Here is a 27,623-nt window from a genome sequence, read left to right as displayed (position 1 = left end):
ATGCCATCTTGATTTTCTTTTGGTTGAATGTATCAAATGACTTCCTCAAATGCAACAGATACATCATCGTTTTCAGATATATCCATTTTCGCAGTCCACAGTACAGCTCGAAGACGGCGTTTTCACATTTATCCACTTAGGAGAGCGTTTTAAAAAGTTCCGTTTTTACTGTCAAAAATGCCATCTCAGTGTGGACAGAAGGCCAAAACGTAGAGAAAAAGAAACCGTTTTAATGTGGACGTGGCCTGAGACGCCAATCAAGATGGCAGCCTACATTGCGTTAATGTGCCTTTTATTCACATTAAGAGCATTGTTAAAGATAAATGTTATTTTGCACAACCATCACAAGGCATTTATTCATAGACGACACAAAGTTTAATCAGGATTGCTGTCCGGCGATGAAACACAAGAAAATTAATTTTCAGCCCATCCATGAAACAGTGAGTTTTTGCATGTGCAGTAAGAGGGATTTAAGCTTTTTCATATGTTTTAGTGTGGTCGAGCAACGTTTGAAAAACGCTTGAAAACAGCAGTGTGGATGGAGAGCATTTTGAGAAAAAATAAATAAATAAAAAAGCAGTTTTCAAATGTATCCGGATCAAGAAAAAACATCTATAAATGAGATTTCAGGAAAATGTCCATTGGCTCACGTCCCACAATCCCCTGGCAAGAGTGTATCCTTGGCAACAGTATTTTACTCTGCATTCATCTCTGAGCGCAGATCAAAAGAACAGCAATTTGAGAATTAGGAAAATGTAACTGTTTCCATGTTTGATGATGAATAAATCACTGTTTATCAAATAAACAACAAAGAAATATCAGAACGGTTGCACATTCGCACAGCTCACAAGTCATTTCAATTTGCAAACTGCAAATGACTTGCACTCTGAATAATGAAAACAAAATTTGAGTGTCTTTAAGACAGCAATTTGCGATTAGGAAATTACAGAAGCTTTGAAATATACTGTAATTAGATGTCTGGGAGTTTCTTGGTTTTTTTTTTATTGTTGTTTTTTTTTTTTTTCGTGCAGGAAATGATTAGACCGTATACAGCTGTGTATGTTAAAGCGATAGTTAAGCCAAAAATGAAAATTCAGTCATCATTCACTCCCACCTCATTTGCTCCAAACCCGTATTATTTTCTTTCCACCATGAAACACAAAAGGAGATGTTAGGCATAATGGTAGACTTAGGCAACATTCACTTTCATTCCATAGGAAAAAATATGGTCACCGAGGCTTACATTCTGCATAACATCTCCTTTTGTGTCCAACAGAAGAAAGTCATACAGATTAGCAACAACAAGAGGTTGAGTAAATCTTGACAATTTTTTCATTTTTGGGTGAACTAACCCTTTAATCAGCCATGCTTCTGTGGTTCTCATTTGCAGCCAGTTCCTCACAGAGGAGGAAGCTGTCCCACAGGCTCCAGTGATGTGTAGCAAATATCCCTCCCCTTTCCTGGCTCTCTGTCTCCTTCTCTCCATTGCCCTTTAGGAGGTGTACGCAATATGCCAGTCCTGCTGCGGTCAAACAACACTCCCCTTGTTCTGTTAGATGGAGTTCAGGGTATAACTGGGTGGCTGGTAGCGCTTCCCATGGATGGGCAGGAACTGCTCCCTATGGCCATACTGAGCTTCTCAACTGGCAAACCCAGCCTACTTTAGCATTAGCGCACTGTATCCTTGCCAGGAGTCAGCCAGGAATTAAGGTAATGAAGATCACCATAAATGTAAACAATATAAAGAGAGTGAGAAAGGCGTCTGTCTTTATTTCCTGACGTCTATCACTGTGTGTTGTTTGATTGACAGGCAGCTAATCTTTGTGCGCTTTACATGCGTGTGTACTCCTAGAGCGCTATTGCGGTTTTACCAGTGCCCGTCTTGGTGAGGCATTAATGTAAATGCAGTCGTTTATGTCTAAAGTAAATTTAAACAGTGGGACAAAAAGCAAATTTGTATCAAAATTTCAGACTTGAAGTGTAACAGAATCGAGCGCTGTCTAGAAGACTTTGTCATATAAAGAATATTAACAACATTAACAAGGAAACGAGAAAACCACTCACTACTTTTTGCTGAATAATTCAGTAGCTTTAAAAGTATTAATGTAATAGAATAAAATAGTGACATTTTTAATAATATTTTTTTTTATATATATATATTGTTAATTTTTTATAACACTGACCCCTGATGTAGAGAGTGTGTTAATGTGTATAATAAATTACCAGGAAAGTAAAGATGATAAAATAATTTGTGATTATGATTAGCCTTTATTAAGATTAAAAGCATTAACATTTGTAGCGCAATACTTCAGCAGAATATTTCACCAGTCACAAACTTCAGAAAATTGTGCATCATGCATTAGAATAAGAAAACAACTATTTCTGGACTTAAAAGATACAAGAACTAAATCAGTGTGGAACACTGTATCTCAAAAGGAGGACAATGTGGCCCCTCATGTGCTACAAGAAATAATACACACACAAATGAAATTATCTTATCATTTACTCACCCTCATTCAATCATGACTTTCTTTCTTCAGAACACAAATTAAGATTTTTAGAAGAATATTTCAGCTCTGTATACGTGAAATATACGTGAAATGGTGCCAAAAATGTGACGCTCCAAAAAGGACATAAAAGCAGCATAAAAGTAATACAAACAACTCCTGTGGTTTAATCCATGTGACAGATGTGGGTGAGAAACAATATTCAACTTAAATCAATATTTAAGTAAATTTTTGCTAGAAATTATTCTCTCTGTCCAGTAGGTGGCAATATGCATGAAGATTGTCAATCACCATAAACACGAAGAAGAACAATGTGACAGTTAAAGTGGAGATTCACTGAGCAGGGAGGAGAATAAATAGCAAAAAATGAATTAAATATTGATCTATATAGGTATTTTATTTAGTTGTGTAGTCTCATGTGGTCCTGTGTTTGTCCTATGTTGTTTTTATGTAGCACCGTGGTCTTGGAGGAACGTTGTCTCATTTTGCTGTGTACTGTACTAACTGTATATGGTTGAAACGACAATAAAAACCACTTGACTTGACTTGACTTGATCTGTTTCACACCACATCTATCATATCTCTTCTGAAGACATGGATTAAATCACTGGAGTCACATGGATTAGACTACTTTTATGCTGATTTATGTGAGTTGTGGAGCTTCAATATTTTAGCACAGATTCATTTTCAAGAGCTGAGATACTTTCTAAAAATCTTAATTTGTGTTCTGCAGAAGAAAGAAAGTCATACACATCCAGGATGGCATGAGGGTGAGTAAATGATGAGAGAATTTACATTTTTGGGTGAATTATTCCTTTTTAAGCATGATGCAGCCCCTGTACCAAACACATTGTCCCATGCCTGCTCTACCTCCTCTATTGTGCAGGACACGACGTGCCAAGTGATCCTGCTTATTTAGCATTTTTTGCCTTCCTTGCATTGTTTGAACATGTTTTATGCACAACAATAATGCTCTGTTGGCATTAAGGGAAATTTAGACCTTACACATTATCTGATTTTATTGTAATTGTTTTATGATTTAAAATGGTGATCAGTGTATTGAAAATAAAGTTTTCATCTTTTAATTTCTGTTATCATGTCTCCCTTTTATTTTTTGGAATCAGATTCATGTAGTGTTTATCATAGATATGGGATGTATTTTCAAAGCTGGCATACAGTGTTCATTATATTGGGGCATAGGTTTGGCAACTCAGTACTCAATACACACTACTCATGAGTACTTTTAAATGAGCTACTATTTTACTCTTACTTGAGCAGTTTTTAGGACAGCTACTTTTAATCTACACACACTACACACTACCTTTTTTGGGATGTAACAATACTTCTACTTGAGTATGATTTTTCAGTACTCTTTCCACCCCTGAGTGTGTATAAAAATAAGTAATTAAATAATAATTGTATTTAGAAACCAAGTGAGCAAGCCGAAGGCGACTGTGGCAAGGTACACAAAACTCCATAAGATGTTGGTTAATAGAGAAAAATAACCTTGAGCAAAACCAAGCTCACTGTGGGGGTAAGTTCCCCTCTGGCTAACAGGATGAGTATTATGCCAATATTAGTTATTTATGTGCAGTGCAAGTCATGGTTTAAAATGATTAAACAAAGTAAGTGTTAAGGGCTAGTGTTTAACCAAAGAACAAAGAGAAAACAAAAATACAAAGAAGAGAGAAAGTTGCCAAATTTACTGTGACTCCCTCAGCAGCTTTATTTGAAACCCCATCCCAGCAGTTTCTTTTCTTTCTTGTTTTGCCAGTGTAATATAACACAAGAAATAATGCTATAACTTGCATTAAAAAACAAAATGTTATGCTTCTTGCACAAATGATCATCTATAAAGAAAATCACATTGGCTAGAATGTTGCATTAAAGTTTTCAAAGTAACACAATGTATATAATGTAGAGTGAAGGCTGTTGCATTTCTTAATGCTCTTGGCCCATTAACTCCATTGTTAGTAGTAGTAATACTGTATTCAACTGCAAGGTGTTTGATTCAGTTGAACATGTCCTTCAACCACATACTGTAAAATAACCTTTTATGCCCAGTAGGGGATGCATTTAAAAGAAATCAGCTTAAGTATTAAGGCCAGCTGGGAGTTGGTGGTTGGTTCCCATGTCGTTCAAATATACATTGTGCTTTTAGCTGCCACCTTGGTTTAGAGATGGGGGTGTGTATGTGTCTATTGCAGTTTGGTGCTACTCAACTCACAGCTCTGTCAGGGACTTGGATAGTAAGTTTGTGTTTGGTTGGCACTCACACAGTAAAAACAAAATACAAAACAACTATAAAGGATTCATGAAACTCGAATTAAAATTGTACTTACTGTATGTGTCTGTAACATGTGAAGACAAAACCAGACAGCAAAGATTGTGTTGTTGAGGGGTTGCAGTGCAATGCTAATCTACAGCACCACAGCTAAATCAATTCTATTAACCTGTGTTGTAAGTTTTCAGTCTAAATTGAATTTGATGACAAAAAGACTAAGTATACCATACAATTGTCTCCATACACGTCTCCGCTATCTGCATGCAAACGCAATCATACGGCACGACCAGTGTAGTCCAATTCATGAACAAATTACTGTTATAAGCCAGTCATTTTTTAATAAAACGGTCAAAAAACAGACCCAAAAAGCACTCAAACTCATGATTTATTGGTTTGAATCAGTCTAATAACTCAGATTCAGTCTGTATCAATTAGTGTTTCTTGACCTACTCACTGAAATGCAAGTCTTTACTTATGTTATGTTCAATATGAAATGAAACGAGAACAGTTAGTGTGCTATGTGATTGAATCCAGCGTGATCTAATGAATATTCATATGTATTCGTATGTAAAGTGTGTTTCTAGCACACATGCATTTGCTTATGTTTGCATAGACACTGAAATGTAAAATACTGACATATTGATAGTATTTAAAATGTAATAATTTTATGTATGAACAACTTTAAAGAAGTAGAAATGTTTACAAATCCTCATTGCATCAATGAAGATTGAATTCATAGAATAAATTGGTCCATTTTATTGTATTTATAATCAATAAGATGATAAAAAGTATACATATTCTGTTAGCTTATAATCATTATATTTTACTACACTTGGGGAAAAAGTCGTTTTCAGAATATGCTGTGGCTCAAATAATAATAATAATAAAAACATAAATGCAGCACAAAAACACCATAAAACAATCATAAAAGAAATACAAAAATTGAACTATACAAACATATTTATAATATAAATGATTCATAAAAAAAATTATGTTTCTAACTCTGTAAATACGTAAACATGTTTATTTTTTAGATGCTGTTAATATGTACATATTGTGAGTTCCGGCTTATATCCAAACATACAAAAGAGTTGCAACATAAATGAATGAGATCAGGCTGTTAAATCAGTCAAAACAGTCTCACTGAATCTGTCTCACTGAATAAATAAATTACATCGTAGTTAAAGATAGATAAACCATCACAATTTTCTTGTACTGAATGTTGTAAATACAAAATCACTTATATACAGGTCCTTCTCAAAAAATTAGCATATTGTGATAAAGTTCATTATTTTCCATAATGTAATGATAAAAATTAAACTTTCATATATTTTAGATTCATTGCACACCAACTGAAATATTTCAGGTCTTTTATTGTTTTAATACTGATGATTTTGGCATACAGCTCATGAAAACCCAAAATTCCTATCTCAAAAAATTAGCATATTTCATCCGACCAATAAAAGAAGTGTTTTTAATACAAAAAAGTCAACCTTCAAATAATTATGTTCAGTTATGCACTCAATAATTGGTCAGGAATCCTTTTGCAGAAATTACTGCTTCAATGCAGCGTGGCATGGAGGCAATCAGCCTGTGGCACTGCTGAGGTGTTATGGAGGCCCAGGATGCTTCGATAGCGGCCTTAAGCTCATCCAGAGTGTTGGGTCTTGCGTCTCTCAACTTTCTCTTCACAATATCCCACAGATTCTCTATGGGGTTCAGGTCAGGAGAGTTGGCAGGCCAATTGAGCACAGTAATACCATGGTCAGTAAACCATTTACCAGTGGTTTTGGCACTGTGAGCAGGTGCCAGGTCGTGCTGAAAAATGAAATCTTCATCTCCATAAAGCTTTTCAGCAGATGGAAGCATGAAGTGCTCCAAAATCTCCTGATAGCTAGCTGCATTGACCCTGCCCTTGATAAAACACAGTGGACCAACACCAGCAGCTGACATGGCACCCCAGACCATCACTGACTGTGGGTACTTGACACTGGACTTCAGGCATTTTGGCATTTCCTTCTCCCCAGTCTTCCTCCAGACTCTGGCACCTTGATTTCGAATGACATGCAAAATTTGCTTTCATCCGAAAAAAGTACTTTGGACCACTGAGCAACAGTCCAGTGCTGCTTCTCTGTAGCCCAGGTCAGGCGCTTCTGCCGCTGTTTCTGGTGCCTGTGCACAGTGGCTCTGGATGTTTCTACTCCAGACTCAGTCCACTGCTTCCGTGAGGTCCCCAAGGTCTGGAATCAGTCCTTCTCCACAATCTTCCTCAGGGTCCGGTCACCTCTTCTCGTTGTGCAGCGTTTTTTGCCACACTTTTTCCTTCCCACAGACTTCCCACTGAGGTGCCTTGATACAGCACTCTGGGAACAGCCTATTTGTTCAGAAATTTCTTTCTGTGTCTTACCCTCTTGCTTGAGGGTGTCAATGATGGCCTTCTGGACAGCAGTCAGGTCGGCAGTCTTACCCATGATTGCGGTTTTGAGTAATGAAACAGGCTGGGAGTTTTTAAAAGCCTCAGGAATCTTTTGCAGGTGTTTAGTTGATTCAGATGATTAGGTTAATAGCTCATTTAGAGACCCTTTTCATGATATGCTAATTTTTTGAGATAGGAATTTGGGGTTTTCATGAGCTGTATGCCAAAATCATCAGTATTAAAACAATAAAAGACCTGAAATATTTCAGTTGGTGTGCAATGAATCTAAAATATATGAAAGTTTAATTTTTATCATTACATTATGGAAAATAATGAACTTTATCACAATATGCTAATTTTTTGAGAAGGACCTGTATGATACAAACATGTTTGGTATGTAGCTAGTACCAATTATGGTACCAGTTACACACAACCCCGTTTGTAATGACTTGCTCATCTTTACGCCCCAAAATTGCCTTTTAATCGTAATGCAGATTGCTTCAGCGCACTAATATTAAGGTTGGCCTGTGCTTAACTGTGATGGTTTGGGTCACTTCCTGTTTATCACTGAGCCATTAAAAGATTATAAGCTATGGAATATACTTAGTGAAATGAGATGAAATGAACTATTTGACATTTAACGTTAATGTAACATATTTCCTCTGTTGCAATTATTACTGATGCTCTGGGCACCGCAACAAACCTTTTCTAATCAAAAATTCAGAAGGCTCTACATTTAGCTTTTTATGCGACCTTGTTTCCGGAAGTACACCCCCCACCCCAAAACTTTGATTTGGGGTGAGGGTTGCAAAGACTCCACAATCCCAAGAAGCACTATGAATGGCATAATCAGATTATAAACTATGGCATACTATAGAACTGTTGATTTTTAAACATCAATTTTAAAATTTACATTTTTGGTCTATTACAAAATAATCAGATACTGTATACACACATACAGTATATAAGACGTTTGACAGTGTAGGAAGACTTTCTCGATTATGTCAGTATAGAGTAAACTATCTTTGCTGAGCTCTTTTGGAGCACTTCATTCTAACAGCGACTTCACTGATTGGTGGATCTCTCTTCGGGATTATGGGTAGTGTAGTTCTTCCCTTGATATTTTGCTATGAAGCTGAAATCATACTGACTTGTGACTTTTACGAAGCTTGTATCACCACTTAACAATCTCAAAGCTCATGGTAGGCCTGTGTTGAAAGGTTTATAAGTTATCATTAAAAACAATTTCTCTATGGTGAAAATAAATGTGATTTTTACATCCACAACTCGACTGTTGTGTTCTTTTGGCGGGACTCAAAGTTAGGCATCATTATCATAAATATAATACTGATGCACCCCAATCCATATGGCCGTATGCTAACTGAGCCATTTCCTTTATGTTTGGCTTTTGAATCACTTCTTGAATTTGTTGTTTGACTGAGGAAAATTCACATTTACCTTTAGTGCCTTTAAAATGGTAGACACATTTTAAGCAGCAAAACTAACAATCGTGTTCAAATCAATTGAATGTAGTCAAGGGAAAGAGGAGCTCTGTAAATTGAGCTCCACCTCTCATCCTCTTGTTTGGCGCTAAATGAACACCTACATTTTAATTCATTTAGGGCTCTCAGCCTGCAAAATGAGCCCTCTGTCATCTTGGCCAAATCTACCGAGAGGTCCACGACTGTGTCAAGAAAAGACACAATACTGATTGAACATGTTCTGTAGAAGACTGCGCCGAGTGTAAATGAGTTTGGAGCATATAATTGAACCAACTAGCTTGAATGAGTCAGAATGGCAGATAATTGAACTGAACTGCCATTCGGAGTTTAACACTATGTTTCATTTTTAAATCTAATATAGTTGTGAATCTACACATTATGGCTGTTAAACTACATAGTATTCTTCCAAAACATGAAGGATATGATTCTTGTATTCAGAGTTCTGTGAATTATGTAGATGTTGGTTAGATGTTGAGGTACAGTATTAGTGTCAGTATTCACGACTTTATAAACTTAAAATGAACTTAAAATCCTATGAGAACATTTTTAACCTTGTTCTTAATTAAAGAAATAGTTCACCCAATAACAATAATAATAAACAAAATCAACATTTAGTCACCTTCATGTCATTCCAAATGTGTCATTTTTGGTGCTTTACAGCCCATGTTCTCCATTCAATTTTATTGCATGAAAAAGAAAGTCCTTTTTAGAGGGTGCAGCTCCTAGTCACCATTCGCTTTCATTGTATGGAAAAGAGCAGCTTGAACATCCTGCCTAACATCTCCTTTTGTGCTTGACGTAAGAAAGAAAATCATATGGATTTGAAACAACATGGGGGTGAGTAAATGATACAAATATTCATTTTTAGGTTAACTTTCCCTTTAGCACTCTGGTATGAATGTAATCGAATAACCGCAAATACATAATTGTTTGATTGAGGTTCTTCAAGGAGCTAGAGCAGCTGGATATATCAGTGTCTTGTCAAAAAGTAAACGAAAATGAGTAATGCTATGCAATTAATTATTAATGTATTTAAATGCTACACAAGTCAAAGGGTCAGTTTGTGTTTTATGGCTATTTGATGATAAATCAATAAGTTCATTTTTACCTATGCTCTCATATCACAGATGCAATATACAGGCTAGTTCAAACAATCTCAGGTGCATGCATAATTCATTGAATGTATAATGTATTAACATTTAATGAAATGTTGATGCATTGTGTGTCCAATCAACTTTAAGAATAAACTATTTTGGATGAATTCTTTTGATGAATATTATTACCATTCATTTGGCATTTAAAACAAAACAAATCCAAACTTACCCGATAGTAGTCCGTGCTGTAGATGTCTCTCGACATTCCGAAGTCTCCGATTTTCACGAGCAAACCGTTGCCCACCAGGCAGTTGCGGGTTGCCAGATCACGGTGCACAAAATGCTGAGATGCCAAGTAGACCATCCCTGATGCGATCTGAGTAGCTATGTGCAACATTTGAGACAAACCCAGTTCCCCATTGGTCTGCAGTGGCTGTCCGTCAACCAGGATCATTGCATCTGGGCCATGGGCTCTGTCAATATAAAATATTAGGCTTTATTCATTATATTCCACATGATGTATTGCATTCACAATTACATTTAGATCTATGTCTCTCTCCAAATACCTTTTGGGGCCTCTGTTTGTTTTGTTGGTTACATGAACTTGAGAATTACTATAGATTTGTTTTGACTCTGTAACCAGCAGCAAGCTTCATTAACCAATGCAACAATATCAGCCAAATCAATGCACAAGATAAAATGGCCATTCCATGACTGTGCAGCACACATTAATGTCACAATTCAATTATTTTCCCCTTCCTCATCCACAACCTGTGCTCTCTGCATATGCAAACTCATACTGGATGGTACAATTTGCATCCCTGCCAATTCTCACTGGCCTTTTATGAATCTATAACCCTTTAGTGTCATTACGTATTCAAGCAGTTTTGACAAAACCTGTTATCCCCCATAATCTCGCTAGCAGGAAAGAGAAAGCAATTTCTGCTCTTTCGACAGGGTTCTGTCAGAAACCATGTACACCTTTGTATCCATCTCTTATTTTTTGTACAATACCTCTATGGAATGTTGTAAACTATCAATCAAAGCCTTATAGGCCCTGCTTGCATCACAACATTGGGGTTTTTCATCTTATGGACAACATAGTGAGACAACTTTATTTATGCAACTTTCTAATGTAAGGGTTCATAAACTCTTTTGGGACCCACTTTATATTAGGTGTCTTGAACTAATATGTACTTAAGTATTTATTAAAATGTATGTATTATGTATATATGTATTGTTACATTTTAATTACATTTAAAGTACCTGCATTTAATTAAATCTGTAGTTACTCTGTTAACCTTACTCCTAACCTGACCACAACACTTACCATAAACCCTCACCACTAACCGTATCCCTACTCCTTAACTTACCTGTGCCTCAACCTCAGTAGCAGCAAATGGTAATTATATATATATATTTTTTCAGAACAATATGTAGTTACACAATAAATACATTTAATTATATGAATTTTAATTCTAGTACATAGTAGTTAAAATACCTACTATAAAGTGGGACCCTTTTTTGGTAAGTTGACCCATATGACCTAAACCCAAATACCTCCTAAATGTTTAGTAATACTTTAAATTGCAGGTAAATTTACATATCCTGTGGTGTGGCATGCTATACGCCATCTAAAACTATTTTAAACAGCATTTAGTTTTTTTTATTTTTATTTACTATTTATTTATTTTTGACCTCAGTAATTGAGAGACTAATTAGATTTTTGTTATTATTATTATTATAAATTTGTCAGACTGCAGGGCCATATAAAATAAACTAATAAAGGCAAAAAGATGATAAAAGAAAACATTGGAAAAACTGGATTGAAAAAATTTAAAACATTGAAAAAATGGTGACCCGTCAAATCAACTAATCAAATATACACTTTTCCTTATACATTGATATACATTTTTAAGCTAACATATTAATGTTTATTAAATTAATTTTAATAAAGTTTATTAAAGAGGAATTATGTGTCAACTAGCCTTAAAACATCAGAGAATAGTGTTATATAGAGGTGTACTTCTTAAAATGTTATTTAAATATTTATACATTTAGTATCGGATTTAATTGAATGAACCCCTAAGGATTCGCAAACCCCTGGTTGGGAAACTCTAAGCTCATTTATCGATCGATTATGAAAAAATTACAATGAGCAGCACAATGCAATTCATAGTGTACATAATTATGCACCACTTGGTCTGTAACTTTAATCAATAATAATTGATTCCTTGTGTATCTGAGATTATTACATAACCAATACACAATGATTACTGAATTATGACATAATAGGCTTGTTGATCTGAATACCTGAGGAACTTGTTGAGGTCTCCATGTTTCATGTACTCAAAGACCATAATGAGCGGGTCTCCATCCACGCAGACACCGTAGAACTTCACTATGTGTTCGTGCTGAAGGTTAGTCAGCAACTCCGCCTCCCTCTGGAAATCTTTCCTCGCCGAAAGGGTGGGGTCCTTCAGGGTCTGCATAAACACACAAGGCGGCCAGTTTACACAGTTAGTTTGTTTTTTGGTTTCAAGTGAGTGAACATTAGATATACTGTTCAAAATGAAGACAACAAATATTTGGATGCTTTCTGGTTGTCTGTTGTAAGTGGAACATGTCCATAGTTTGGACACTGAAGAACAGACTTCAAATTGTTTTCAGAGTGGTTTGATAGTATTTTTATCAAGCACAATACATTTATACATGTTTAAGTGTGACTGAAGTGTCCAAAGTGTCCAAATACTTGTTGAGGCCACTGTTTACATGGGTTGAAAAAAAAACCTGATAGGGCAAAATAACCTTGCAGTGTATTCCTCTGTGTTTTATTTGTAACATCTGACATATTTCTTTTTTCTGTTTTCTCCCCTTTTCTCCCCAATTTGGAATGCCCGATTCACAATGCGTACTAGGTCCTCACGGTGGCCTCAGTCCGGGTGGCGGAGGAGGAATCTCAGTTGCCTCTGTGACTGAGATCATCAATCCGCACCTCTTATCACGTGGCTTGTTGAGCGCATCAGTACAATGACATATTCAGTAAAATAAGCAATAGTAGTAAACAACTTTAAATAAGAGGAGGCATAAGAGTCATGAAGCAAATTATACTGATGTACAATGATATTCTAGGCCATGGTTAATTATTCTAATAATTCAGATGGAGAATTGAACTCACTGAAGTGATTAAATTGCAGCATTTGGCAAAGTAGGATAACACATTGTAGTAAGGAGATAACATGCCCCTGAAAATTAATTCTGGGCATTTAACCCTACATGTAAAAAGTGCATTTCTGACATTTCTGTTTTGATATTTTGGAATGAGATATGCCTTTTAATTAAATTTTATTCTGGTATATTTTATACAGTACAAGTAAATTACTTCAGAAATCTCAATTAGTCAGTCTGAAATAAATAATTCAAGTGAACAATTAATCAGGTTAGTGAGACTAACCACTCTAACTAATCTGTGTTCTGTAAAATAGCATCCGTCTTCATGATGTATGATCTTTAACCTGTTAACCTGCACCAGTGCGCAGTCGCACCGAAGAGTCCCCCCACCCCCCCAGTTTAATGTTTATGAATAGATTTAACGTGAAAGAACATCATTAATCTTGGCAAACTATATATCATTTTAAAGGTGTAAGCCTCAAGCATCGATGATAGAGCTCTGTTTTTCGATGAAAAGCTTATAACGAATGTATTTCTTGCATTTATGTAAGCAATACAGATCAAACAAGCGTAATCAAAAGCGGAGTACTTACCAGTAGTGTCGTAATAACGAGCCACACACGCATCCACTGCTAAAAGTTCCAGATTGGATGGAAAGGTGAGGGTCCACTGAATAACATCCCATAGAGCATTTTTAGTCCAAAGAAACAATAACGTTGTAACATTGATGGTTATTCCTTTGTTTACATCGAGTTTCTTCAGGGTGAAGTATCATACTTGTCGGTTATGCAATAAAATTATGCATAAAAACAGACTCCGGTAGCCGAGCGTTATATGGGTGTGTTACTTAGAGTGTAATGAACAAATTAAGACCGCTACACACACACACACAAATACAAAGATAGACAATATATAGGTCGAAATATCCAAACACTGCGGTCAGTTTTTTGGCGTCATGATATGCTGATCCTATTGTTTTGTCTTTACAACGAAAGCCAATGAAAGAATTGGAATGATATGACTGATAGAAAATGTAGCCAAGCAGTGCACGATTCCAACGATATCCGGAAGTTTAAATTCCTTGCGAACAAGATGTTTTTTATTTATTTGAATCAGCCACTCTAACCTCGCGAATTAGGCTGTGACCACACCCCGTCATTTGACAACAAAGCGAGCCATAGTAAAAGAGCGGTTCCCCAGTCAACATCTGTTTTAGCGTCTTACTTACTGGACGGATTATCTCATCAAATGGATCATCAAAAGAAGTTTTTTCTGCTGAAGATGTTTTATTTGAGATCACTCGAAGCAGCGATGACGAAATTGAGGAGTGAATACAGCGGCGGCGGTGATATACTTGAGGGCGGAAAAGATGGTCCAATTTTACATCGGTGAGTTGCTATGTAACATGCACACATTATACGTGTGTGTGTGTGAGAGAGAGAGAGAGAGTGTGTGTGTGTGTGTGTGTGTGTTTGTTTTCCCATTTGATTTATATGGTAAATGCATTGTGGTCTGAAAAGACCAAATATAAAACAAATGGCTTGTCTGATGGCTGGCCATCAGTGTGATTGTTTGTTGGTTCTATGTCTGACCATCCATATGAATGCTGTCTGTATCACTGGCCATCACCAGCCATTGAATGTTGAATGGGCGACTATCGGTATGAATAGTGTATATGACTAAAATAGCTTGCAGTACCCTTCATAACATTTGATCATTAGGTTGCTTTTGAGGTATCCAAGGAGGCTTCTTGCTACCTGAACATAGTCTTGGAAAAAATATTGCAGAAATCTCATTTTTCATAATATCTTCCTCAAATGTGAAATATAAACTGATGAGACTTGTGGCTTTCAATCAATTGCCTAACTGGATTCATCCAGGTTTGTTTTCATTGATTTTTCCATAAAATAATGAAATGTTACTTGCAGTACAAATTATCTTCAAGACACTTTAAATTCTATAAAATTTTGTCTGTGTAAGTTTTTTCAACTTTTACATTTGGGTAATAAACTCCAAAGTGTCTTCTTTTTAAATATGTCTAAATTGTGCATGTAGAGCGAATTGTTCAGTAACTACAATTATTTTAGTTTGGGAATGTCATTTCTGGGGATGTGCCTCAGGCAGGGGGAGGTGGAAAGGGAACCGACATAGTCTTGGAAAAAAGCTTGCAGGAACCCCAATTTTCATTATATCTTCCTCAAATTTGAAATATAAACTGATGAGACTTGTGGCTTTCAATCCTTTACGTAATTGGATTCCTCCAGGTCTATTTTTATATATTTGTACATGAAATAATAAAACATTTTTTGAAGTTCACATTATTTATGAGGCACTTCAACTTTTATAACTTTTTATTTGTTTGAGCATTATCAACTCTGATTTGTTGTTAGTAGAGTGCCAAGTGTCTTCTTTCCAAAGAGACCTTAATGGTGCCTGTGGTACACTGTTCTCAGGAGCTATATTTATTTTAATTCAGGTATGTCATTTTCAGCTGTGAGCCCCTGAGTGGGGGTGCAGGTTAACAGGTTAAGAGTAATCCAAACTATTTAATATATCTGCATTCTGGCTATATGCCAGGAAGCAATGGAGCATGCTGAGCTACTTTGAAAATACATTTAAACACATAATCAAAATGTAGATGACTTGGCACAAGTATTGTACAGTATTTCAGTATTTCAAAAATGACGTACTCTAATGCCAAAGTGCTTTCAATCATTCAGATGACAGAAAACTAACAAGAGTTCATATATATATATATATATATATATATATATATATATATATATATATATATATATATATATATATATATATATATATATATATCATTCTCTTTAATAAATAATCATTTTCTAAATGCAATTATTAATGGATAGACCAGTAAACCTGCACAAACTCTGTGCACGAAAACAGCAAGCCTTGTCAAGAAGATACACAATTTAAAACATCTAAATGACCAACACGACTTCACTGATCTGCTCTTGTGTCCCTCTTTGTCTTTTCTAAAAGATTAAATAGTGTCCCGCACATATCTTTTTGTCAGACCATGTATCATCCTTTATCACGTCATTCAAGGAAAAATAACCCCCTTTGTGGATGCTTCCTTGACCGTGATATGTCAATTGGTTCACGGTCCTTTTCCAAGCCACACAAGGCATTGCGGGTTTTGTGAGAAATTGCTCTTTCAATTATGTTATAATTACATTTTGCCCACAGACCTTGCAGTTTAATTTTAATTAGAGCTACTGGAGGTAATCAGTATCAGGAATAGTGGCATTTTGCATGGGAAAGTGCCAGTTGTGTTTTCTGTAGTGGAAAAAAAAATCTAGTTGGTTTCTATCATTTGATGAATTGATAAGACCGGGGACATTTATTAAAGCTGAAGTTATAAGTCATTTTTTTATATGTTAAAATACTTTCAGCTATCCAAGCTTAATATGCAGAGACATCTTGCCCTATAAAACCAAATTGCAGTTTTGTTCAGATTTAGTTTCTTTAAATTATGATCTGTTTTGTGACAGATGGGACTGGCTCAAATATGCTTAGATTTAAAGAAAACGCAGTGAGATTTTTTTATAATTCACATTTGATTGCACAATCAAAACACTTATTTATTTTTTATTTATTTATAAACATATCTTTATTACGAGGATTAACCCCTTGAGATGAAGCATCTCGTTTTCGAGGGGGTCCTCCAATACATCAAAGCAAAAAAAGAACCAAAACAGCAGAGCAAATATCACGGTCAAAAAACCGCACAACAAAACACAACAACACACACACACCAGCTCACAATGCTCAACCCCACCCTACCCAACACGATCCCTATAGATAACATGATAGAGAAACAACCACATGACTAACATTGCACAAGGTCAAGGACTAAGAGTAATACAAAAAGAAAAAATAAATAAATTGAGGATAAAAATAACAATAATAATAAATAAATGAATAAAAATGAAGACATAAAAATTAGAATTAATAAACACATGACCAATGAAGCCCATGGTCAAACAAACAAAACTAGAAACAAAGACAAATATTCTGAAGATATTCCCGAGAGCCCTTCGAAACGCTGTAAGTGAAGTTAAAGAACGGATAAAAAGAGGAAGATTGTTCCAATCATATGGAGCCTTAAAACAAAATGCATATTTCCCTACTTGTTTTTTAACTCTAGGAACAACAAAAAAAATCTGATCATTGTATACGCAGACTGTATAGCGAATTATAAAGCACCAAGTGTTGCTTGAGATAAACTGGATAATTCAAGTAAAAACTTTTAAAAATAAACTGTAACCAGTGAGACTGTCTCCTGGCCGAAGGGGCCAACCAGGACAACTGTCTGTATAACACACAGTGGTGTGTCCTGAAGGGACAACGGAGAACAAAACGGCAAAGACTGTTGTAGACCACATCAATGGAATGCAAACAAGAAGCAGGAGAGTTCTGATAAATAATGTCGGCATAGTCCAAAATAGGCAGAAGCAGCTGTAAGACTATTCTTTTCCTGACCGGAAAATTAAAACATTTAACAGATTGATAAAGTATTTTAAGACGAGAGTAAAGTTTGTTTGTCAATGCTTGTACATGAGTTTTGAAAGATAAATCAGTTTCCAACCAAACACCAAGATATTTAAAGGTCTCAGTTGACTCTAAAGGAGAGGAATCAAGAAAACAAAGATTAAGGTTGTTTTCACCTATATCCAAGGTTTTTCTATGGAATAATAAAGAGTAGGACTTTGATTTATTAAGGAGAAGTTTATTTGCCAATAGCCACTGCTGTATAGAATTAAAGTCATACTGTAAAGCGAGGTTTATCCCGGAGATAGTGGGTTTACTACAGTAAATGACTGTATCATCGGCATAAAGATGAATATTACAGTCTGTACAACATAAGGGCATGTCATTAACAAAAATAGAAAATAATAATGGTCCCAAAGAAGAACCTTGAGGGATGCCTTTTACTATACCTGTATAATCTGACTGACAACCCCTGTAGGACACACCCTGACGACGATGATGAAAATAGCTATTAAACCAGAGTAAAGATGATCTCGCAAGACCAATAGCATGCAATTTATCTAATAGAATATAGTGATCAACTAAATCAAAGGCTTTGGAGAGATCTAAGAAAATGGTACCGGTACACAGATTGTCATCAAAACTAGAAAATATATCATTAGAGAGTTTTAAGAGAGCAGTGGTAGTGGAAAAGTGTTTTCTGAAACCTGATTGGCATTGAGTAAGTAAATTATTATCAGATAAATAACCAGATAATTGATTAAAAATTATTTTCTCAAAAACTTTAACCACACTATTAATTATTGATATTGGCCTATAATTGTTCAGAATTTGTGAGTCTCCACCTTTGTGCAAAGGAATAACTTTATAGCCATTTTCTCAGTTTCAGCATTGGCGTACCTAAGTTACTGTGTTTTTTAGCCTTTGTAGTGCACTATAAGTAAGTAATTTTAGCAAAAATAATTAAATAAATGGAATGTCTTGGTTGTGCTCCCAAAAGGCCTGACATAGCAATATTTGCTAAAAAAAAAAAAGGTATGAGTTTGGGGCAGGTCCAATATACCAGACTGATCTCACTATGAATTTGATGTCAGTAGGTCGAAAGTTTTTCAGCTTAAATCAGACTGTGTTTACCGAAAGTTGAAGCAATGCCCCCAGTGGCCGAAGCTGGAAGTATTGTTGATAATATGGGCTCGTGTGAGCTCCAATTTCCAGAAGAATGTCCACAGAGTGGTGCCAAATGAAAATTGTTTTTAGTTGTAAATGATGTAATACAGTCAACAGGAATGCACATTTTCATACGCAAACGTACTAATCCAAACCCCAACCGTCAGTGGAGTAAAAATGTAATCTTTTAGGTAAATTGCAACCTCCAAATCATGCTCATCATTAATTATGTGAACACAAATGCTTCCTGGATCTATGGGACCACAACCCATGTCTCCAAGGCAGCTTGCTAACATGCTATCAGTAGTGGCACAGGAAAAGGTAAAAGCATTTTAACTGATAAGAAGATTTCTGATGGGAAACAAAATGCGCTTGTCATTATCTTGACAGAGTGGGCTCCATATCAGGGTACCGGAACATTCGGTAGCAACATCCTTTAAATTGAAGCATTTGATATAAAGGAATACACAAAGCATGTCTCTCCCATCCATATGAGGCATTGCGGTGTTTGTGAGACATCGCTCCTTCAATTATGTTATAATTGTGCTTCACCCTCAGACCTCTGCGATTTAATTTTAATTAGAGCTACCGTGTGTTAATCCATATCAGGAATTGCTGAATGCATTGTAGATGGATGGGGGAACCTATTCACAGATGACAAGGTATCTATCCCTATCCATAATGCTTTATTACCCCTGTATTGCTAAATTGGCCACCTGTACCGGCTGGAGAGAGAGCAGAGGGGGCAAATCCAGCAACACCTGAGGGGCTGTCACTCGTAATCAGGGTCCAGAGGTCTTGGGCATCAGGTGGCAATGGGAGAGAGTGAAAATACAAGAGAGACACTGGCAGCTCTTTGGCCAAAACAACAAGGAAAATCTTGACCTCACTGAATTTGAGTTGGACACATTTCAAACAGCAGCTGCTCTGATGGAGCTCTGTGATCCCATGTGCTGCTGCCAACAAGTCCAGGTGCTTCCTAGAGGAACATTTTGTTGCTCAGAAGTTGCTTTTTCAAAGCTCAGGAGACTTAATGGAGTTCTCTGCTATAATTTAGATCAATGTAATATCATATTAAAGGTGAAGTGTGTAGTTTTTCAATGTTATAACACTTTCTCCTATTACAGCTTAATTGACCTGTTTCAGTGATGTCACTTTTTCCCCGCAGCCACCATATTTGTGACCATCAGCAGGAGGAAACAATGGCGGTGAATGGTAAAACACCCGTAAAACGATCTTCAGAAAAACCTCAAAAAGTGCTGTTGATCCATGCGAAGTCCCAGAAAAGGTGCATACAGGTCTGAGGTAAGCACAATAATTTATCCATTCAATACACTGGCGACTCTGATGTGTGACTGGCAAGTGCACATATATACCGGTACATCACCGTAAGAATTTCTCATTCAGAAGTTACAAATGTTTGTGTTATTTTCTCCTCTGATTTGGTCAAATTATGACAAAACATCGGTGATGTTCCCATCTGTATGCTGCTTTTAACTCATGAAGAATACACAGAGAGCAACCCAGGAATATTAGTGTTTGGTGGTGCGAATAAAGCCTGTGCTTCATGATCTTATGATCTGTTTATTGATTGACATTTACACATTAAATATTTACTATATATTCACATTTTCAAGATTTCTAAATAGAAACACCTTTTTTGGCCATCTATTGCTGCATCCCACAGTGCAACACAATGAAGAAATACAGAATTTTGGTCACAAACATGGCAGCACTGTCATACAGCAACCTCACATGAAACAGGATAATATGCAGAGTTAGATATAAGTAAGCTATTGGTAGTCTAATTCCCCTGAAAAGTGTGAACATTACAGCTCTGTGGTGCCATGAAAAGCTCTCCTTGTTAAAAAATATTTTTTATTTAAAGAACTCTTGTAACCCTTGTAATTTCACCCTTTAAATTACACTTTTAGCTTTATATGCTTGTGCAAAGATAGATCTAGGAAGTTATATTTGTGTTGAGTTCAACATGAAATGGAAGCGGAGTGTAGTTCTAGCGGGAAGACTAGCAGCTGTACATCATCACATCATTAGCTGGGTAATTCCTAGCCAATCGCATGTAAGCCATTGCTTTACAAGTCTGCTAACAATCTATCACATCGCTGTTTTAGTGTGCTAACACGGCAACCTCCACCACCCACCACCCACCACCACCAGTTGAGCCCTGTCCCGCATGGGGGTAGGCTCCTCGCCCCTGCCTCCTATCTCCGGCAGGACATGACGGTTCCATGTACAACTCCCTCGGACCACCGGATGGGGCCTACGCCAAAGAGATAGACATTACTTTCTGTTTTACATTTATCAAATAAATGGCATCTTAAACTTCACTCAAGCCTGCGTGTCTTCCCGATCGAACAGGTTTTCTCTGAGAAGTCTCTTTAATTCTTTAATTTCAGTCCTCTAATGCACCAAAGCTACAGCCATCAAAGTGCCGCTTGTTCACAGTCGGACATCAAATTCTCTACGTTGGCTAATCTTTCTGTTATTATGCATAATCCACATGTTTATTTGTGAGGTGTTGTGGAGTGTATTTTTCAGGAGTCATTCTGCAGATTCTGACTGACACTATAAACAGATGCAGTAAAATAGACTCATTCAAACTGTTAGATGCCGTGAACTAAACTTAATATTTAAAATCTAACTTTTATGCACTTTTGAATGTGGAGCGAGGATCACTTTGTGTCACCAAACACTACACTGAAGGGTGTCAACCTGTGTCCGGGATGCACATAGGCAGTTTTGACCCCTCTGCATTGTAGCTAATCATGTTTCTTTTTTCACTTACTTTGCTAGTTTTTGTGTGATAAGAGGTTATACAGTAGTTATTTAGCATATTTATTTGTTGAATATCCTTTAGTTACCTTGTTAAAGAAAGAGTTTAGCTCGGAGGAACCGCTGCCATCCGCAAGGAAGGGGAGGAGCCATTCCATCCACCAGGGGTTGAAGGACTCAGTGCCATCCACTCGGGGAGGAGTGGGTGTCATTTGTCAGAGGGTGGAGGAGTGGCTAAGGACCACACAACGGCATGTCCAGGGACCGGGAAATATTCACTAGAGTAAAACATGTGACAACTAGCCCTGGTTTCCCCTATATATCTACAACACTATAAATCCAGTAGCTCAACTAAAGGTGTGTGGCGCTGGTCATGCCAAAATCATGGGTTCGATTCCCAGGGAACACACAAACGTATTAAATGTACAGTACGTCTCGACACATATCTGACACATTTCTATCATTGCATGGTATACATCATATCTCCCAGCCTTAGAGAAAAGTTTATACCACAATAATATGGCATTTTACATTTTCATCGTATAAATATTCATTTATATTCATTTTCACAAAATTTCATACTTCAAACCAATATGTCTGCATCTCCAAAGCTTTGAAACTTTGACATTTCTAAACTGACAGACTGTCTGCTTATAGATCGGCATTGAGTCACACTTCAATAGACCATCTCAGCTCACTGAATGCCAAGTTTCTTGACCTTGGTAGAGATAGACCCCTGTGGTAAACCATGTTAAAAGCATTATCCAGGCCCTGTCTGCCCGCAGTGGTGACTCATCTGTCTATATCATGGAGACCAACCATAGCATCGCAATATCTTTAAACCCTCCCCAGACCTTATATCAATGCCAAATATTAAACCTATTGTACCTGAGCTCTCTTTCCATCATTGATCTTAGACAACATATCCTCTAGCACCAAACCACCCAGCGATTGTTCCGCGAACAAGAGCCCTCTCTGCCGGGCACAGGGGGATCAACTTTGTATGTCAGGCGAGGGGGGCGGGAAAAGGGGCATGACCTTTCGAATGAGTCCTGTGTAACTGGAGAGCGATATGGGGCTGCTTGAATGGAAAGATCATCTCTTACCTTGACAGCAACCAGCATCTTGTCCTTAGTGGGGCTTAGGTTGTAGCACTCTGCCAGGAACACCTTCCCAAAGGCCCCCTCGCCCAATTCTCTCTTGAGCACAATGTCTCGGCGCTTAATGTGCTGTACATCTGGAGAAAGAGAGAGTGAGAGAGAGAGAGATTGAGTGGATTTTGTGACAAAAAAATATCTTTGCAGGGCAGTGCAATGAAAGAGAGATTGAGAAATGTGTGAATTTGTGAGTTGGATAGCTGTCTCTCAGGATGATCAGGTGCCTTAAAAGGTATATTTATAACAAAGCTAGACACAGCACAGCATACTGTATAACAAAACGTAGGTGTTTCGAGACACACTTCTAAAAGTTGACCTTCTTTTTTACCTGACACGGCGTCTACAAAACGTGGCACTTCTGCACGACACACTGGAAAAAACGTGTACATAGTTAAACGTGGCATGTTCTGAGTGAACAGCCTTTAACACGTTTCAAAGATCCACAATCTAATTCAATCCCAATAGATAAAAGTTCTACATTATTTTCACTTGAAAATGTCACATTACATAAGCAAAATGTATGGCAAATTCTATTTCATTTTGTCTCTAAGTTATAAAAGGTAACATAAGGCAAAGTAGCCTTTGATAAACATGGTGCCCTGATGCAAGATTTTGATGTAAGTCATGTTCTCTAGCACTCATAATTATTACTTTTATCCAAGATTATTGCTATGATCTCAGAGTGCAATTAATTGAACCTGACTGCTAAACTATATGCCTGTTGTATTTATTTGCACTATGCACATCAGAGCTTGTTCATTTGCATTGCATTACTTCAAAAGCAATATGTGAGCTACCATTGGAAGCTGCAGCATCAGATGAACTCCTTAACACAAGAGATCAGGTGGATTTGCCCCTCAAACAGAGATGAATGAAGTCATGAGTGGTCCACTGGGCAGGGTAATGGAGCATCAACCAGTCTGCTGCCGGTTCAAGTCCCTGCTGAGCTTTACTGCGGCTCTGCCCTTGAGTGAAGAGTGTAACTTCAAACGCCTTCATAAATACTGCCATAACTTTAGAGACGACTGGTGATAATCTGGAAATGATCAACTCATGTCTGACTTTGATATACTTTACAGACAATCGCTGGATGTTACGAATAAATGTGATCAACACAACGGCATATAGTGAGTCACAATGTGCAATAAATAGCACATAAAGAAAAGCTTTGTCCAATTGAATTTTTAGTGTACTGTCACTCACAATGTTTATATATTGGGGATCATGCATTACATATAATGTAGGTTATACAATAAGGATACTTTTACAAAGTAACAAGAATTGTGATGTTTTTTAACACATTACTTTTCCATTTATTTAATATATTTACCAACAAATGCAATTGAAAACCTCTCTTTTCCCATAACATACTAAGCACGTAAGCAAACTCAATGTGCATAACAGGGTCTACAAAACTAGATCGCTCCTAATATAATTATTTAAGCTGTCTACAATGCCTATGGTGCAACGTTAATATAGTGGTTTAATTATTGCATGCAAAATATGTCAGGGGAACAAACTTTGTTGACTAGTATAAAACACCACTTAGGATTTACAAAAAGTACCTGCAAGCCAAGATATATAGTAATACGGTTCTAGAAGAAATATAACCTTGGCCGTATAACTGTAATGCAGAAAGAGTTTCATAAGTACAGGATAATGTACAGTCACGCAGTAGTTATAGCAAAAGAAATCAGGACCTTGTCTCACCCTGAAGGGATTTACTTTGTGATAAAAACTGGTTGACTGTATATTATCCTACTCATCACATGGCTACTAACCAAATAAATAAATAAACGGATATGAAATATTGATTCGCATTGAAGTTAGGTTATCATGTGAGAAGAAGGAAATATATGAACACCTGAATTTCACCTCTGGTTCGCGTCATTGTTCTGTTGGTGTTTATTTTGCGAAAATGACCATCTGGCGTTGGGGAGCAACGAAATACATGTAACGGGATTACGTATTTCGAATACAAAATATAAGTAACTGCATTCCACTACAGTTACAATTTACATCATTGTAATTAGAATACAGTTACATTCAAAATGTATTTTGATTACTGAAGAGGTTACTTTACATTTTATTGTCATTTGTTTAATTTAATATTTAGTCCTTTCATATGGAAAACATTTATACATATAAATGATGCGATCCAAAGTACATTTGAACAGCGGTGAAACACTTTCTTATGAGCAGACAGAGAAGTAAGTTTGAAGTAAATAAATGGACATGAAATATTGATTTGCACTGAAGTTATTTACATTTAATTGTAACCAGTCTGTTGACTAAATCCCTGGATGTGCTGTTGTTACTCAGACATTTCCGACCGAGTGATGCTGCCATTGACCAATCAGAATAGAGTATTTCAGAGAGCCAAGTAATTAAAAGTAACTAACGTACTAATAGTCGGCCTAATTTATGAAACACAATTTAATAATGACAATTTACGTAAGAATGGTTTTACGAATTATATACTCCAAAATTTGTTCTGTGAAATTCTTAGTCAAAATATCCTCCATCACCATACCCACTAGCAAGCCAAAATGTAGTCATACCATTCTGAAAGAGACAGAACCTTGGCCTACTAATGTTAACACAGAAAAAATACTGTAAAATTTCTAACAAGACCTCATTCATGAAACTTGAGCAGATCAAATTTCTACACAAATCATTTGTAAAACAATTCTTACGTAAACTAACAAGAAATTGACAACGTATTAACGATGATTTGCGTAAGAATGGTTTAACAACTGATTTACACAAAAATTCATTCTGTGAAATTTGTTACACAAAAATCAGACAAAGTCTGTCCACAGCAGAAAATACCATCTCAAATAATAATAATAATAATAATAATAATAATAATAATAAAACACTTGCAAACCAAGAAGTAGCGATACTATACCAGAAGAGATACAACCTTGGCCAATTAAATGTAAGGCAGAGAAAGTAATACAAAAGTCTAACAATGGGCCTCATTCATGAAGAAAATGGTTTTACAAATGATTTGCAGATAAATTTGTTCTGCTTGTGTTTCACGAATGAGGATGTAACATAATAAGTCACTTATTTAGAAATAACACAATAATGCATCAAGTCACTTTTAAAAATAATGTTTGCCAACACAGAATATGATTAAACCATTGATAGTCCAATTGCAATCCGAATAGAAACATCAAACTGAGCCGATTTAATCGTGGCTACAAAGCAGAACACGCTGTGATGTAAGGCAGCCTGAGTGTGTCTTTAGTCTCTGTACCTTCAATCTGTTTTCATTCCCAGAATCCAGTCTGCTGTCAGGGAGCGAAGCACCATATGGTCAACCAAGTCGGAATCTGGTATTTACTCCAAAAAACAGGATATCTGGATAAGCTACCATCCAACATCAATACTTTCTGCCCAAAGCAAAGAGCCATTTTACAATTTTTTCCACAGGAGGACTGACTCTGGGAGGGAAAAATAAATTAGAAAAAAAAGCAAATATTGATGAATGGAAAACACTCAAGGGTAGACTTTTGTATTAGCTGGCAAATTCCTTATTATCCTTCTAACCAGAGGACCTAATCAGCAGAACCATATTAGAGACAATTTCATTTAGGGCTGCCGAGGAAATTGCACATTGTGGCAGGCATTCAATGATGATGGTACATATTCTTCCTCAACCGTAAGCATACAAGACTTTTCAAGTCTTTGCTGCAGAGTGTTTTTTCACGAAGGCACCGGAGATTAAGACAAAATGAATGGCGAACACATGCATTACTTCAGTACTAATTAAATAGCATTTATTTAATCAGGACAGCGTGTGAGAAGCCGAGACTATGACGAAGAGAGAATTTTCTTTCTCCTTTTCCTGTTCTCCATTTTCTTGTGAGTAATAGGCACACAATTAGCAGGTGACAGGCATGCTAGGCACGCTATCAGTATGCAGTGCAATTAAAAAGTAATAAATTGCACAGGCTAATTGTCTTATTACGCCAACTGTTGTGTTGGATTCACCTCCCAGGTTGCATTGTGAGAGGGCACTCTTTGAAAGAGGTTACGCACGCTTGACGTGGTCTGTCTAAACGTAGGGAGCTGCTGGGAATACAGGACATCGACTATCCTAATTAGGCAACCCCACACCCCCACACCCCCTTTCTCCCACAGATGTTTACTCAGTACTGCCGAAAATGACACACCAGTCTAGACCAAAGCTGGTTCGGCCTCAAATGCATGTAAATCGATGCACAGTAACAGGATTAGGCTGGAATTTTCCTTAGCAATTTACTCCCTCTCTTGGTTCGAAGCAGTGCTAAATGAATCTGAAAGAGCACCTGGTCATTTCCTCCCACCTGAAGAATTAATGCAGTTACAACTGTTTTTGTAACTCTTTTAATACATTACACACTTTCTGAGGTTTGGAAAAACAAAAGGAAAAACGTCTCGGGTTATGACTATAACCCTTGTTCCCTGAGAAGGGAACGAGACACTGCGTCGTTGAAAACGACTCTTTGAGAAGCAGCTCCTTAGCGTCGCCTCTGAAGTATGAATGAAACTATTCCAATCTTGATTGGTGTTGCGTCATGGCGTAACATGTGGCGGCATAACGGATGCATAAAAGTGGCGCCGGCACACATACACATTAGCCTAGCGATGAAGCAAGCAGCTCTCAGGCCTTGAGGGGCATGGCAGGGCGGCGCAGTGTCTCGTTCCCTTCTCAGGGAACAAGGGTTATAGTCATAACCGAGGCGTTCCCTTCGAGGGAACTTCGCACTGCGTCGTTAAGCTGACTCTTTGGGGAGCGAATGCCCACTAGGCCACGCACGCGAAAAAGGCCTGCCCTAGGGTGAAACTGAACTCAGGCACTCAGCTAGGGCGAGAGCACACGTGTGCCAGGCGTACTAGGGAGGTGCAGACTGTAAAACCTGATGAAAGTGTCTTGGGGTAGCCCAACCGGCTGCCTCACAGATCTCCTGGAGGGTACTCCCGATAAGAGAGCCCTAGAGGGCGCCATGCCTCTAGTTGA

The 27,623-nt window shown here is 37.1% G+C and overlaps 1 protein-coding gene across 1 annotated transcript in view; it reads right to left on the bottom strand.

Moving 5' to 3' along the window:
* The window catches only part of LOC127638276 (NT-3 growth factor receptor-like), a 281,479-nt gene that overhangs the window by 4,941 nt on the left and 248,915 nt on the right, over nucleotides 1–27,623 (bottom strand). The window contains exons 13-15 of the mRNA XM_052119739.1: nucleotides 22,562–22,692; nucleotides 12,117–12,289; nucleotides 10,033–10,276 (exon numbers count right to left, since the gene is read on the bottom strand). Of these exons, the coding sequence (XP_051975699.1) occupies nucleotides 10,033–10,276; nucleotides 12,117–12,289; nucleotides 22,562–22,692 (548 nt within the window). The remainder of the gene's footprint in view (nucleotides 1–10,032; nucleotides 10,277–12,116; nucleotides 12,290–22,561; nucleotides 22,693–27,623) is intronic.

This window comes from Xyrauchen texanus, chromosome 46 (assembly GCF_025860055.1).
Source record: "Xyrauchen texanus isolate HMW12.3.18 chromosome 46, RBS_HiC_50CHRs, whole genome shotgun sequence".
In the NCBI taxonomy this organism is placed as follows: Eukaryota; Metazoa; Chordata; class Actinopteri; order Cypriniformes; family Catostomidae; genus Xyrauchen; species Xyrauchen texanus.
The sequence above is the reverse complement of the archived record's forward strand: the minus strand, read 5'-3'. Positions and strand labels throughout refer to the sequence as shown.